At 41.2% G+C, this 15768-nt stretch overlaps 1 protein-coding gene across 1 annotated transcript; it reads left to right on the top strand.

The window, feature by feature from the left end:
- Positions 1 to 8675: 8675 nt before the first annotated feature.
- On the top strand, positions 8676 to 9410 carry LOC138870361 (uncharacterized). The gene has a single exon (XM_070148158.1). The coding sequence runs from the start codon at positions 8676 to 8678 to the stop codon at positions 9408 to 9410; it is 735 nt and encodes a 244-aa protein (XP_070004259.1).
- The last annotated feature ends 6358 nt before the right edge of the window (positions 9411 to 15768 follow it).

Here is a 15768-nt window from a genome sequence, read left to right as displayed (position 1 = left end):
ATCTTGTCCTTCTTTGCCTAAATCGTTCCACCATAGCCGCAACTCGAAAGGGATTTTAGTCATTATTGAGAAAGGTTCCTTTTGCATCATGCTCATCCTGCACATTTATTAAAGTGATTTAAGCAAAAACAAAACTTTTATTTGACTCAAAACAAAATTAACTATTTCCTTTTCCAAATTTAAAATGAAAGACTCGTTTTTCGAACACGGCCTTTCAGCACTCCCAAGGACGAAGATTTTAAGGCTGTGAGAGTCAACCGGTCAAAAATCAAAATTGACCAAAAATGGTCGTCTTTGCAAAGTCAACCTTCCGGCGTCCCTTTCGGGAATATTCGGCTATTTTGACAAGACGGAAATACCCGACTCATTTATGACTCTTTCCTTGTTTGTCAAAATGATTGACCTAGTATTGCAGGACACAGCCTTCCAGCTCCTCGGGGACGAAAAATATAAGGCTGTGCGGGTCAACCGGCCAAAAAATCTAAAATGACCAAAGGTGGTCGTTATGCAATGTCAGTCTTCCGGTGTCCATTTCGGGAACGTTCGACTGTTTTTGACGAAAACGGCATCACCCGACTTATTCATGCCAAAATTTAAACTTAAATATTTTTGGCTATTTATGCAAAGGGGAGGTTGGACCCGATGAGGGTTGCCTACGTATCCCACACCCTGTGAGAATCAAACCGGCGTAGTTCGGGCAAAGAAACTAACTATATTTTTGAAAACAAGGCTCTTTCTTTTCATTTTCCATGGCGAGACAAACTATTTTTCCTTTTCTATTTTTGAAAACAAGACAAAATAGCGACTCTCCTTTTCTTTTCATTTTCAACAAACAATAAACAACCCATTTTTTCCAAACTAAAACAAAGACTCTTTTTCTTTTCTTTTTCAACAAACAACTTTCCAAAATAAAAGACTCTTTTTCTATTTTTCTTTTGCTTGTTAGTAAAACAAACTGTTAAAAATAAAATGTTTTCCTTTTTCCATTTTCTCAAAATTTCGGCAGAGTTTCGACAGTATTTGGTCATTGGTTTTTTCTAAAATAATCAATTAACTCCGTAACTGCTATTTCTCTCTTTTTCTCTTTTCCTCTTTTTCTCAATTTTCCAACATTCCCGAGATTCAAAAGACGGTCAACATGCCGGTTCGAAACAAATATATGTACAGAACAAGTAGGATGCATCAGGATGGTCTTTTCATTTCAGGTTGCTAGTCCTAGACGGGCCCAACCTCTTTGTTGAGTCCCCTAAGTCAAATGCATCATGATGCAATTAAGCGCTCCTACTAGGGATCCAGCATGAAGTCAAGTTATTCTAGGTTCAAAACCTGGGTATGTGTTCTAAACAGTGCACTCGAGCGGACAACTCGAGTCGAGGAGGGGCAACGTACCGGGGACCTGCGAGATCGTCCGGCTTTGCAACTTATCCGAGCCTCTTTTTTATTTCAGGGTATGACACTAACAGAATAGGGAGTCTCAACCAATAAGCACATCCCCGGAGGTGAGACGAGAAGGGTGTCGGCACAGTTTATATACAGTTCAGATAATATTAAAGCGGTAACATTTAGCACATTCAGCACAAAACATATAAGAAAATTAGATATAACCAAATACAACAATTATTCTAAGCTCGAATTCTTAAACCCTAAACCAGAGATTCTGGGTTCGATCCCCAGCAGGGTCGCTAGAGCTGTCACACCTCCTTTTTCACCTACGCCCGCGAGGGCGTAAAGGAGTTTTTCCAATTAAAGGACAATCGGAATGGGATTTAGTTATTAATTATTCAGAGTATCCACTTGGGAGATTAATGGTGTCCCAAGTCACCGGTTGTATCCCGAACCAAGGAAAAATATGACTCTGTTAACAGTCCGCGAACCAGAAATCCAGATAAGGAATTATGTTAACCCGGGAGAAGGTGTTAGGCATTTCCGGATTCCGTGGTTCTAGCACGGTCGCTCAACTATTGTATTTGATTTTATTTGATTTCAAAACATGTTCTAGCTTATGTGCTTTTTAATTTTAAACCGCTTTTATTATTATTATTTTAACGAGAATTGCAACGTCGTGAAGATACGTCTCGAACCACATCACATCAATGCACCCGTGGTTGTTGACATATTTCGACTTCGTTGAGATTCGGATTTGGGTCACATAAATGCGCACCCGAGTTTAGGAAGATGAATTATTAAAAGCGCATCCAAGGTGTCTAACGCGTTATCATCTTTAGGGAAGGCCGTGAAATTCGCTAAACGGCCCATCCCAAATTCTAAGTATTTCACTATAACTAATTATTGAGGGCCCCACAATTTATGTATTTTGTTCAGCGAGGTTCATCTCATTTTATTTAAAAAGGAAGACCCTAAAGCTATTAGAATTTTCTATTTTTTTATTTGTCTCTATTAATAAAGAAAAGGTCCTAATCAATTATTAGTATTATTAAACCAGCATTTGAAAGTGTTACACCGGCCAGAATTTCCCACAGTCACGGACATTGGGCCTGAAGTTAGCCCAAATCAATCAAGCCAAATCGAACCGTCTAGGGAGCAACTGGTCGAATCCCTGGAGTGGCAATCCAACGAATTGTTTAAATGTTTGCTCACTAACTTTACCCCAAACTCTCGTGAATGGGCTCCACTCTTCTGACAAAAGGAAATGAATATGCACTTACCTAAATCAATTAGATACTGACCCTCAAATCGTTCAAGAGAGTAGTTATGTCGTCCTAATTTTAAAAATGAACAAACGTACTAATAATTTGTTATGCTTTTAAACAAATTTATGAACCAGCTGATGAGAAAACAACTAAGACTAAAGTGAACTATTAACTCCGACTACTGACTTATAATTTTCAAAGCTACTGCATTACGAAATTATTTAGGACACATGTTCAGCATTAGAATAGAACTCAACGTGACAACACACTAGTTCTAGCTTCACCGCAAACTTGAACTGTTTATGATTTTGAATTTTTAAACAGAAAATTGCTAAGCTAAACAAGTTAAATCTAAGTAACTACAAATCAGTAGTCCAATAATCTAAATAACACAGTTCTGCCAGTTCAGTTATACATTCAAATTGATTGTATCGTACAGTAACCAAATCACATAAAACTATTAAAATATAATGAGATTCATAAACGACATATCTATAGCCGAAGCTCCAGTTTTCATTTCATTTTCCAGCAAGTAATCTACATAGTACAGAGTTTCATGGTGAGTACCTGGAGATGTGAAATACAATAAGAAGAGGAAGACGATCAGCAACAATAACAACCACGAGTAGAAATCAATCAGCCAGTAAATTATTCAATAGCCACGAAGAGTTGGAAACCAAATAACACCCAGGCAATCAACCACAAGTTACTACACCCAAATGCAATTGCAATTTGACCAGAAACTACAACACTTCTTCAACAATCGAGAAATAACCAACAATCACTCGAAATAGTCTCAAACACCTTCAGTTTCCCTAAACACTCAGGTACAGGACAGAACTAGAGAAATCCGTGCTACTTATCATACTAAATGAATTAACTAGTGGAATATTCACATTTATTTTCTGATTTTCAATAGAAATCTAAGATCTAAAAGGAAGTTTTTTGAACTTTTACTAATTTGAAATTCAACCATCGGCTCAGATCTATAGAGAAGGCTTTTGGGGGGAATTTTTAGATGAAGAGCCGACCCTTTCACAAGGCAAATGTGACCCTATTTATAGGAAAACAAACAGCTCCTTATTTTCCTTTTAGTCCCCTATGTAATTTCACCCTAGTCCCTTAGTTCTTTTACTTACTCAGCAAGCTAACACACATGTTTATTGATATTCCATTACGACCCCAACCTAGAAGCTTCTAGGGGGTACTAGATCACATGCCAAAGAAGCCTTTCCCTGATAATACCCTAATTGCCCCTGTGATTAAGCGATTATCTGACCATATTTAACTGACCAAACTAAATTACTAAATCAGGATTAACAAACTTAAACTATCAAAGTACAAAATCAAAGAGCATGCAAAACAATAAATTAAACTAACTGAGTTCCTAGCTTCATTCAAACAAAATTACTAAACTAATTGGCGAACTTAAACTAATCAACAAATTAAAGCTAAACCAAAAACAGACAGTGGACGACTGAAAACAGAATTAAAAGAGTTTATTGATTTTCATATTACTAATTATTGCTAGAAAAGTAAAACTAAGATGTAACCACAAGAAAAAATGAAACAAAAGAAATACAACTCACTGATGAAAAAAAACTCCGGCCAGTTGACATTTCCCAAATCTCGGCCAATTCTGATGACGCTTGGCTCTAATGACACTCAAATCCTCATGAGGAAGGCCCAGGGATCCTTTGATGTCAATTGCATGTGCTTTGGTCGTTTTAGGGTTTTGGCTGGAGAAGTAAAAACTAATATTCGAGCCTGTCTGGCTACATTCGAGACAACAGACCATGGGGGTTGGGTAGAGGAGGAAGAGAGGACATTGGGGTGTTAATTTGGGGCATTTGGCGTAACCGGCGTCATGGCCGGAAAATCTTCCACGAGATATTCGAAGGTTTCCGGTGAGATTCGAAGGAAACTAAGGGTGGGAATGGGAAGAGGAGAGCAAGGTGGGTTGGTGGTGTTAATCTGGTGGTCGATGGCATAAGTGGTGTTCGCCGGCGGCTCCAGCAAAGATACAGAATACGATGAAGACGAAGCTGTCTGTAGGGTTTTGGGCATTTTCGGATAATTATATACAAAAATGGGGGGAGAGTCTTTGGCCGTTGGATTAAACGATTAAAGGCTCAGATCAAATGCAACTCAAACGACGTCGTTTGGCTAGCCCAGAACTGGACCGGGCGGGGTGGAATTAGATTGGGTCAATGAGGGTGAATTGGGCCTGATCTGAGGTAGCTTCAATTGGGCGCGAAAATAATCAGAATTTGGCCCAGATTGGGCTTCTAATAAAGATCACTCTTTCTCAAATTGTTTTCTTATTGTTTTGTTTCTTTTCCTTGTTATTTCATTTTGTATTTTTGTATTAATTTTTCTGATTTTTTACAAAGATGCAAAATTAAACTAACAATTAAACTAAAACTAATTAATGCCTAAAATTGTTTTAAAAACTATTTCGTGACGATTTCACAATTAAACAATAAAATGCGAAAGCGAACTATTTTTGTTATTTTTCATATTTTATTCTAAAAACAAATTATCTCCTAATTAATACTAAAAATATGAAATTAAATCCTAAATGCAAATGTATTTTTGTATTTTTCATATGAATTAAAATGCACAAATAAAATGCAACAGTTACCAGAAAATGCCACAAAATTCACAAAAGTTGTAAAATCAAGAAAAAATCATTTTGTTTGAATTTTTGGGAATAATTCATATATAGGGCAAAAATCACGTGCTCACAATGCTCAATTAGCCTCGCACAACACTTCTATTCGGAATTTGGAGGTTCAATTATCTCACAAGCTTTGAACACTCGTCCTAAGGGGGCATTACCTAGTGATACGGTGGTGAACCTGAAGGGCGGGAGTAATACGGGACATGCTATGGCCGTGGCTACTAGAAGTGGAAAATGTGGAGATGCAACCACCTCAAATCAAAGAAGAATTGTGGATGAAGATGTCGTGGTACCAGAAGATGAAATCCCAAGCGATGTGGTTCAAGTTAAGGAAGAAGTGAGAATTGATATTGATGAAAGTGTAGAGGAGATACAAGAAGAAGTGAACTCGTCTAGGGAACATGTGATTGACATGCTGGAATCGGTAGTGCCAAAGGCTAAGGCACCAAAGCCTAGGCCTCATCCTCCATACCCTCAAAGGCTTGGAAAGCAAAACAGTATAAACCAATTCAAAAAATTTATTGACATGATGAAGAGTTTGTCAATTAATGTGTCGTTAGTTGAGGCATTGGAACAAATGCCGGGATATGCAAAATTCATGAAGGATTTGGTAACGAAGAAGAGATAAATGAATTGTGAAACCATGAAGATGACTCATCAAGTGAGTGTTATTGTGCACTCAATGTCTCCGAAATTGGAAGATCTAGGCGCTTTCACAATCCCTTGCACTATTGGGAGTGCCGACTTTGCCAAAGCATTATGTGATCTTGGGGCAAGTATCAACTTGATGCCCTATTCGGTGTTCAAACTTTGGGAATTAGCAACCAAGACCCACATCAGGTTGCAAATGGCGGATCGAACAATGAAGAGGCCTTTGGGAATTATTGATGATGTGTTGGTTCGAGTTGACAAGTTTATCCTCCCGGTGGACTTTTGTGATCCTTGATTGTGAAGTGGACTATGAGGTGCCTATCATTTTGGGTAGACCTTTCCTTGCTACAGGGAAGGCTCTTATTGATGTGGAAACCGATGAGCTCACTTTCCAGGTGGGTGATGAAAAGGAGGTCTTCCATGTGTGCAAATCAATGAGGCAACCGAATAGTAATGAAGTTTGTTCGTTTGTGGATTTGGTGACGGATGTGATTGTTGATGATGCTAGTTCCACAATGAATGTTAAAGACAAATTGGAAGCCGTTTTACTCAACCTTGATGATGATGAGGAGAGTATGTCTATGTGGAATGTGTAAATATATTACAAGGCATGGGGTCGTACACTTGTGAGCCTCGAAAGCTATCTTTGGATCTTGAAAACCGGAAGACTCCTCCAATAAAGCCCTCAATCGAGGAGCCTCCCACCTTGGAGTTAAAGCCATTGCCCCCACATCTCGGGTATGAATTCCTTGGCCATTCTTCTACTTTACCATTTATCCTTTCTCCTTGCTTAACCAATATGTAGGTAGAGTCCACATTGGAGGTTCTACAAAGGAGGAAAAGAGCAATCGGTTGGACTTTAGAGGATATCTGGGGCATAAGCCCCGCCTTGTGCATGCATAAGAATATTTTGGAGGAGGGTGCCAAACCCTCCATTGAACATCAAAGGAGACTAAATGAAGAAATGAAAGAGGTGGTGAAGAAGGAGATAATCATTGGTTAGATATCAAGGTTGTTTACCCCATTTCCGATAGATCGTGGACCTCTCCGGTGCAATGTGTTCCAAAGAAAGGGGCATGACTGTGGTAACAAATGACAAGAATGAATTGATCCCAACAAGAACTGTCACCGGGTGGAGAGTGTGCATGGACTCTAGGAAGCTCAATAAAGTCACTCGGAAAGATCATTTCCCGCTTCTGTTTCTTGACCAAATGATTGATAGGTTGGTCGGACGTGCTTTTTATTTCTTTCTTAATGGATACTCCGGATACAATCAAATACTTATTGCTCCTGAGGACCAAGAGAAGACCACTTTCACTTGTCCCTATGGTACTTTCGCATTCTCACGGATGCCATTTAGGTTGTGTAATGCAACGACGACTTTTCAATGGTGTATGATAGATATTTTCACCAACATGGTGGAGGATATTCTTGAGGTCTTTATGGATGAATTTTCTATGGTTGGGAATTCGTTTGAAGATTGTTTGAACAATTTGTATAGGGTATTGGCTAGATGTGAGGAGACAAATTTGGTGTTGAACTGAGAGAAGTGTCACTTCATGGTCGAGGAAGGCATTATCCTCGGCCACAAAATTTCAAAGCATGGTATTAAGGTTGACAAGGCCAAGATTGAGGTGATCTCCAAACTCCCTCCCCCTACTTCTGTTAAGGGAGTAAGGAGCTTCTTGGGTCATGCGAGTTTTTATCGCTGATTCATCAAGGACTTTTCCAAGGTAGTGAACCCATTATGCAAACTTTTAGAGAAGGATGCTAAGTTCCATTTCAATGAAGATTGTATGAAGGCATTCAAATTGCTTAAGTTCAAGTTGACTACTACTCCTATTATCACCACACCGGATTGGAGCTTGCCTTTTGAGCTCATGTGTGACGCTAGTGATGTTGTGGTTGGAGCGGTGTTGGGGAAATTAATGAACTTCTTCCATCAGGTCTACTATGCTAGCAAGACCATGAATGATGCCCAAGTCAACTACATAGTGACCAAAAATGAGCTACTTGTTATTGTTTTTGCTATGGAGAAGTTCCGGCCGTATTTGATGGGTACTAAGGTGATTATTCACACCGACCATGCGACGCTTCAGTATTTTATAAACAATAAAGATTCAAAGGCAAGGTTGATGCGGTGGGTGCTACTATTGCAAGAGTTTGATCTAGAAATTCAAGACTACAAGGGTAGTTAAAATCAAATGGCAGACCACTTGTCCCGATTGGAGGAGGAAAGGAGGCCACATGATGGCCTTGAGATTAATGATTCATTTCCCGATAAGAAACTCCTAGCTGTTTCCATGACCGGTATGCCATGGTTTGCCGATCTAGCCAATTATCTTGTGAGCGACAATTGTACCGAATAAGTTCTGTTCAAACCAAAGGAAGAAACTCAAACGGGATGACTTGGACTATTATTGGGATGAGTCGTATCTTTTCCAGATATGTACCGATGGTATGGTCCGGTGATGTGTGCCGGAGGAAGAACAAATGGGAATTCTTGAGGCTTGCCACTCTTTAACGTATGGTCTCCACCATGGTAGAGCTAGAACGGCTACAAAAGTGTTGAGTTGTGGATTCTATTGGCCTACTCTCTACAAGGACACTAGTGATCTTGTCAAGCGTTGTGATGAAGCCAAAGGACCGGTGGGATTTCTATGAAGAATGAGATGCCCCTCACCACCATCATGGAGATTGATATCTTTGATATTTGGGGTATTGATTTCATAGGACCGTTCATGAGCTCTTGTGGGAACACTTATATTTTTGTAGTTGTGCACTATGTGTCAAAATGGATTGAAGTCTTGGCTTTACCCAACAATGAAGCTCAAAGTGTGGTGGCATTTTTGAAGAAGAACATCTTTACAAGGTTTGTTACTCCGAGGACCATTATTAGTGATGGGGGTTCGCATTTTTGCAACCGGGCTTTTGATACCTTACTCACCAAGTATGGTGTTACTCATAAAGTCTCAACCCTACTATCCCAAGCAAGCGGACAGGTTGAAGTCTCCAACAGGGTGAACAAGAGTATTTTGTCAAAGACTGTGAATGCCAACCGGATGGATTGGTCAGGAAAACTTGATGATTCTCTTTGGGCTCATAGGATGGCCTACAAGACGCCAATTGGGATGTCTCCATATCGATTGGTGTTTGGGAAGGCGTGCTATCTTCCGGTAGAACTTGAGCATAAGGCCATGTGGGCTTTGAAGAAGTTGAACCTTGAGTGGGATGTCGCTCCAGACTTAAGAGTGGCACATTTGAATGAGCTTGATGAATTTCGGTATCATGCCTACACAAGTTCGTCCCTTTACAGGGAGAAGATGAAGTACCTCCACGACAAGTACATCTACAACAAGGAGTTAAAGAAGTTGATTTTGTGCTATTGTTCAATTCCCGGTTACGAATGTTTCCGGGAAAGTTGAATTCAAAATGGAGTGGCCCCTTTGAAGTGGTGAGTGTAACCCCCTTTGGTGATCTAGATTTGAAAAATAAGAATGATGAGATTTTTAGAGTCAATGGGCATCGGGTTAAACATTATCTTGGCAAGGTTGATGATGGCCACATTGTGGCGGTTCTTCATTTCAAGTGATTGGTAATCTGTGTCATGCCGAGATGTTAAATCATATGCTTCTTGGGAGGCAACCCATGTGTCTTTTTCTTTTTCTTGTTTTTCTCCTTTAGATTAGATAGGCTTTGTTTTGTGCTAACCTAGCTTACAAGTGTATGCAGGAATGGGTGTGCATTGCACGAACTGTGCATGAAAAATTTGGCTAAGTGTCACAAAAGTGCAGACCACACCAGAATTGTGTAGACCACACTGACAATCTGCGGCCGCACAATTTTGTGTGCGGTCACACAACTGGAAGATCAAAAATTCATGGTCTCTGAAGTTTGGCCTGCAAAAGTCCTTAACAAATTGCGGATGCACACATTTTTGTGTTGTCCATACTAATTCTGCTGCCGCACTCACTTTTGTGCGGACTGCAATAATTCTTCACATGAGCAGGTAAGGAATGCGGACCACACTTAAAATTGTGCGGCTGCACTCATCTAAATTCGTGGCCAGACGGGTCAAAGCATAAATAGGGCCTTACTCAACTTTTTACACTTTTATGATCTTTTGAACCCTGAAGCTAAGCTAGCATAGTGCATATCCCCATTGTTCTCAATTTGCCCTTATTTTATCAGTGTTGAATCTCACCTGCATCTTTATTACTAGTATGTTAATTTTATCTTTAGATTCTTCCTCTTTTTCTTTGTTTTATTCTTTGATCTAGGGTTAATTACATGCCTAAAAATGTCAATAGTTAGCCATTTCTGCTTAGAATCATATGGGTAGCATCTTAAATATTAAGTGGGGCCTGGGAAAGTATCTAATCATGCTTAATTGCTAAGAACCATGCCTAATTTTTGAAAAATATGTCTGAATCGTAAGGCGGTTCCCGAAAGATTCAAATTGTGCGGCCGCACTCATTTTTGTGCGGTCCGCACACACTTTTATACGGTCCGCAACTATCTGAGTTAGGGATTGTGTGTGAATGAATTGTGCAGCTGCACTCAAAATTGTGCGGTCCGCAGTGGACTTGTGTGGCCACACTTATTTTTGTGCGGTCCGCACTGATGAAACATCAGAGACCCTAGTAGTCTGAACCTGGGGCTGTGCGGCCGCACTCACTTTTGTGTGGTTCACACTTAGCATTCTGCGGCCGCACTCACTTTTGTGTGGTCCACAATTGGCAGTCTGCGACCGCACTCACTTTTGTGCGGTCCGCACTGCCTCTTCTGAGACTGCTTTAATGTAATTTTCAAACATGCATCTGTACACACTATCAGCTTCAATTCAAACTGATTTATACTACTTATGTGTTATAGCCAATGGTCAGATCAAAGGGCAGAGGTGATATATCAAAAGGGAGGGCAGAACCCTCCTGAGGATGAGGTCGAGGCAAAAACAACTTACCCCTAGCAATCCAAAGAGCCATAAGTAAGAAGGCAACCGCCAACAGAGCTCCTAAAACCTCCGAGACCAGTGAGTATCTCCCATCCGGGAAGCTTCTGATGGTAACTCCGTGCAAGCACAGCCGGAAGCTCAATCATAACAACTCTCTGGTAGATTCCACATAGTAGATGAGTAATCTTCTTCTGCCAATTCTTCTGAAGGTTCGGAAGAGGGTAGTCAAGACTCTGAACCCTCTTCCCCACATGCTCCAACTGCTCCAATTAATTTATACGATGATGAGGATGTCCCAGATAAGGGGGTGATACTACAGTGGGAGGTTTAGAGAGATCAAGGAGGGCAGAGCTATGGGAAGACAGATTTGTCTGTGCCAATGCCTTTATAAAATTTAGAGAATGGTGGACGCAGAGGTCGCTCACTCTTGAGCGACAATTCTTGATGAAAGATTTGAACGAGCACAGCCCCGATGTCCTTAGACGATTCCAGGAGCGCAAAGGATGGAAATGGTTCACCCACAGCGTTCTAGATGCAAATGAGCACTTGGTCGCAGAATTCTATGCCATCGTTGCTCATATCAAAAAGGGTACCAAGGTGACAAAAGTTTGAAATCTGAAAATCCATTTTGACTTCTGTGCACTGAACTCATATGTAGGGTTTGAAGAAGTAGAAGTAGTGCAATACTTAGAAAATCTAGCTATGGGTGATGCAGCTCGTCCGTGGCTAGCTGAGATTCCGACAATCCGAGGGTCAACACCTCTATGGCTCATAGCAGGGGTTCCAATATGTGACGACCCGACCCGTCGTCTCATGAGTTACCACTCTATTTTTCCTATTTCGCTTTGTTATGCTTTGTTTATCCGTGTTATGTGGTAGCGGGTTGGTCGGATCGAGTTCGGAAAGGATTTGGTAAGGTTTGAGACACTTAGTCTCTTTAGAGAGAGTTTTAAGTTGGAAAAGTCAATCGGATGTGGACTTATGTGTTAGAGGGCTCGGATGTGAGTCCCGATGGTTCGATTAGCTTCAGGAGGTGATTTGTGACTTAGGATCTTGATCGGAATGAATTTTGGAGGTTCGTGGTAGATTTAGGCTTGAATTGGCAAAGTTGATATTCTGGCAATTTCCGTTGGTAGGTGAGATTTTGATATAGGGGACGGAATGGAATTCAGAGAGTTGCAATAGTTCCATTGTGTGATTTGGGATGTGTGTACAAAATTTTAGGTCATTCGGACGAGGTTTGGTTGGGTTTTTGATCGAAAGCGTAATTTGGAAGATTTTAGGAAATTTGGCTTGAATCCGATGTGTTTTGGTTGGTTTGATGTGGCTTGAGGTATTTTGATGATTGGAACAAGTTTGAATAAGGTATTGGGATATGTTTGTGCTTTTGGTTGAGGTCCCGGGGGCCTCGGGGTGATTTCGTATGGTTGACGGAAAGGTTTGAGACTTGTGAAGTTGCAAAATCTCAGCTGCTTCTGGTATTTCCGCACCTGCGGATTGAGAACCGCAGGTGTGACGCCGCATATGCGGAGATGAGTCGCAGAAGCAGATTTTTAGGAGTTGTCAGGAACCGCAGATGCGGCTGGGGACCGCACCTGCGAAGTCGCAGATGGGGGAAAAGTATCGCAGAAGCGAAAATGGCCTGGTGAGCAGCTACCGCAGAAGCGGTTAGTGTGACCGCATCTGCGATGTCGCAGATGCGGGAATGTGATCGCAGATGTGAGTTTTGCCAGTTAAGTGATATCCGTAGAAGCAGAGGAATGAACCACAAATGTGGTACCACAGAAGCGGGTATTGGGCCGCATATGCGAAAAGTTCTGGGCAGAAAGTATAAAATGTGGCCTTCGCGAATTTTGAGCAAATTTCACCATTTTTATCTCGGCTTGGGAGCTTTTTGGGAAATTTGAAAGAGGGATTTCAAGGGAACTTCATTGAGGTAAGGAATTTGGACCTAAAACTCGTTCCTATGCTATTATTTCACGTATTAGAGCTAGAAATTATGGAAATTAAGGGTGAAAATTGGGGAAACTAGGGCTTGGGAACTTATGCCTTTAATTGAGGATTTGAAGGACCATTTGGGGTCGGATTTCTGAATTTTTGATATGTATGAACTCGTGGGGAGATAAAGAATCTATTGATGTAAAAATTATTGAATTCCAAGATGTGGGCCCGGGGTCGGGTTTTGGTAATTTCGGGATTTATGTTATGTAAATTGATTATTTTCACTTGGGCTTTGTTCCTTAGCATATTTTGACGTTCTCATTCTAATTTTGGATAGATTAGATGCGAGTGGAGGCCGATTCGAGGGGAAAAGACATCGCGAGCTAGAGATTTTACCGGTTCGAGGTGAGTAATGATTGTAAATGATGTTTTGAGGGTTTGAAACCCCGGATTTCACATCTTAGTGCTATATTGAGGTGAGACACGCGCTTGATGATGAGCGTGGAGTCGTGCACTATTGGGGATTGTGACTTGGTCCGTCCAAATTGATGATTTTACTGCGTATTTGACTGAAATCTATTTGCTATCATTATTATTTGGGCTGAATGCCATATTTGGGCTTCGTGCCAACTATTTGAACCCTTCGGGGATTTTTATTAATATTTCCTCACTGTTTTGACTATATACTTGAACTCAGTCATGTTATTTTCCACTGTTTTCGTACTCAGCCATGTTTTTCTCTGTTTTAATACTTAAATTATTTTTTTATATGATGTTTGGGCAGAGAAACACTGTTTTACTATAGCCCGAGTGGCTTGTGAGGATTTTGACTGAGTAAGGCCGATGGCCTATGTTGTGAGGAAATATTTGATACGGATTATGAGGCTGAGGGCCTAAGATATGTACGCCACGAGGTGGCTTGATTGATATGAGGATGAGGGCCTAGTGATGATGCCACAGGTGGCTTAATATTGCGTTTGGGCCATAAGGGGCCCCTCTAGGAGTGTGTACACCCCCAGTGAGCGCGGGTACCCATTGTGATGTGAGATTGAGCCCGAGGGGCTAGTATTGTTCTATGTGATTGCCCGAGGGGCTGGTACTGTTTTGAGATATTGCCAAGGGGCAGATTTGTTGATACTGTGCCCGAGGGGCGAACCTTTATGTGTTTACTATCTATAATTGACTGTCAACTACCTGCTTAATTATTGAAAAAGGCTTTTCATGAAACTACATTTGAGTTAAAGGATTGTACCTATCTTTCACTATTTTACTGTTTTTAAATGGCTTTCACTGCTTCATTATAGAATGGCTTGTGATTTACGTGATTTCCTGCTTTCACTCTTTATTTATCATTTGTTACTCACTAAGTTGGAGTACTCACTTTACTCTCTGCACCCTCGTGTGCAGATTCAGGCGTTGCTGATCCTGCCAGTGCGAGTTGAGAGCTCCCGACGGACGTTCAAAGTTCACGAGGTAGCTACTTGACATCCGCAGACCCGTGTTTCTCCTCCTTTATCATTCTATCTTTTTTTAGACATTTTACTAGCTTATAGACTTAGCAGACTTGTATTATGACTTATAGATGCTCATGACTAGTGACACCCCGGTATTAGGCTGTGTTGGGTTGTTCTTCCGCGTATTTATGACATTATTTGCTACTTTGAATTATTTTATCATGTTACGACTATTTCTTAAATGGTTAACTGTTAAAAATTGGAAAAAAGGGAAATGTCGGCTGGCCTTGTCTTCACGAGAGGCGCCATCACGATCGGGTCTCGTGACACAATAGTTCGAGCCACCCTAAACTTTGAAGTAAAAGGGTGGCAGACATTTGTGTGCAGCCGCATTGATCCATGCCTTAATGAGAACATCCTCCCACTTCCCCGCGTAGTTTTGGTGGCATCCATTATGGATGGGTATCGGAGTAATGTTGGTCCCATCATGTCTACCAAAATCTCTTTATCTGTCCATAAAGGTGAAAGATCCTATCCGTACCCGAACTTCCTTACATAATACTTCAAGGATCAAAGGGTGGAGCCAAGGCATTATGACACCGAGGTAAATGCCAAGAAGCCTTTCTCATGGTACCACCTCCAGGGAGTTGACAACCTGAAGTTCAAGGGTAAAGCTACTACCTCCACTGGCTAGTCTGAGGAGCCAGCAGTAGTGGTTACTGATTTAGCTATCGAGCCTTCCACAACAATAGGTCCTTCCACCATGACAGCAACCATGCCATCTTCATCTTTTGGACCACCTGCTTCTACTAGACTATCAGTGGCATTATTAGTGTCTGCCTCATCTACTTATCCACAGACTGTGCTTTGAGTCTCCCATACATTGGCGAGTCTCAACAACTCGATACAGGCAGCTACTACAAAGCTGACTGACATCTCCAATGTTGTTGCAACATAGTTCTCAGCCCGAGCAGCCCTAGTAGAGCCACAGGTACCTCCGTCAGTAGAGGAAACATTGAAGAAGATTCTGGAGAACCAGAAGACCATTACAGATACTCTAGTGATACATGGGAAGGTTATTAAGGATTTGGCAAAGTAGGTGAAGAAGATGTGGAGGTCTCAGGCATCAAAGAAGTCGGTGGAGAAGCTGAGCAAAGAGATTGAAAAGATTACATCTGCCGTAGATTTACCATTGGACCTGCTTATGGAGTTAGCTGCCCCAGCAGCACAGGCAACACCAGCAGTACCTGAGGCACCAGAGGCAGCAGCCGGCCAGTCTGAGGGGTCGGTTTCAATTGCCCACACTGCTGAGGAGATGATCTAGATGCTCAACAACCCTATTGTCCCTCATCCTGATAATGATGAGATATAGCTAGAGACCAAGGGTGCTGATGATCCCATGCATACTGAGACCACATAGAGAGTTCTCTCAAC

The sequence above is a fragment of the Nicotiana sylvestris genome, chromosome 6 (genome assembly GCF_000393655.2).
Source record: "Nicotiana sylvestris chromosome 6, ASM39365v2, whole genome shotgun sequence".
Classification (NCBI taxonomy): Eukaryota; Viridiplantae; Streptophyta; class Magnoliopsida; order Solanales; family Solanaceae; genus Nicotiana; species Nicotiana sylvestris.
This window is presented reverse-complemented; position numbering and strand designations above follow the sequence as displayed.

What these genes read in the sequence shown, in the direction of transcription:
- LOC138870361 (XM_070148158.1), top strand. Translation starts at nt 8,676, where the DNA reads ATGGAGATTGATATCTTTGATATTTGGGGTATTGATTTCATAGGACCG.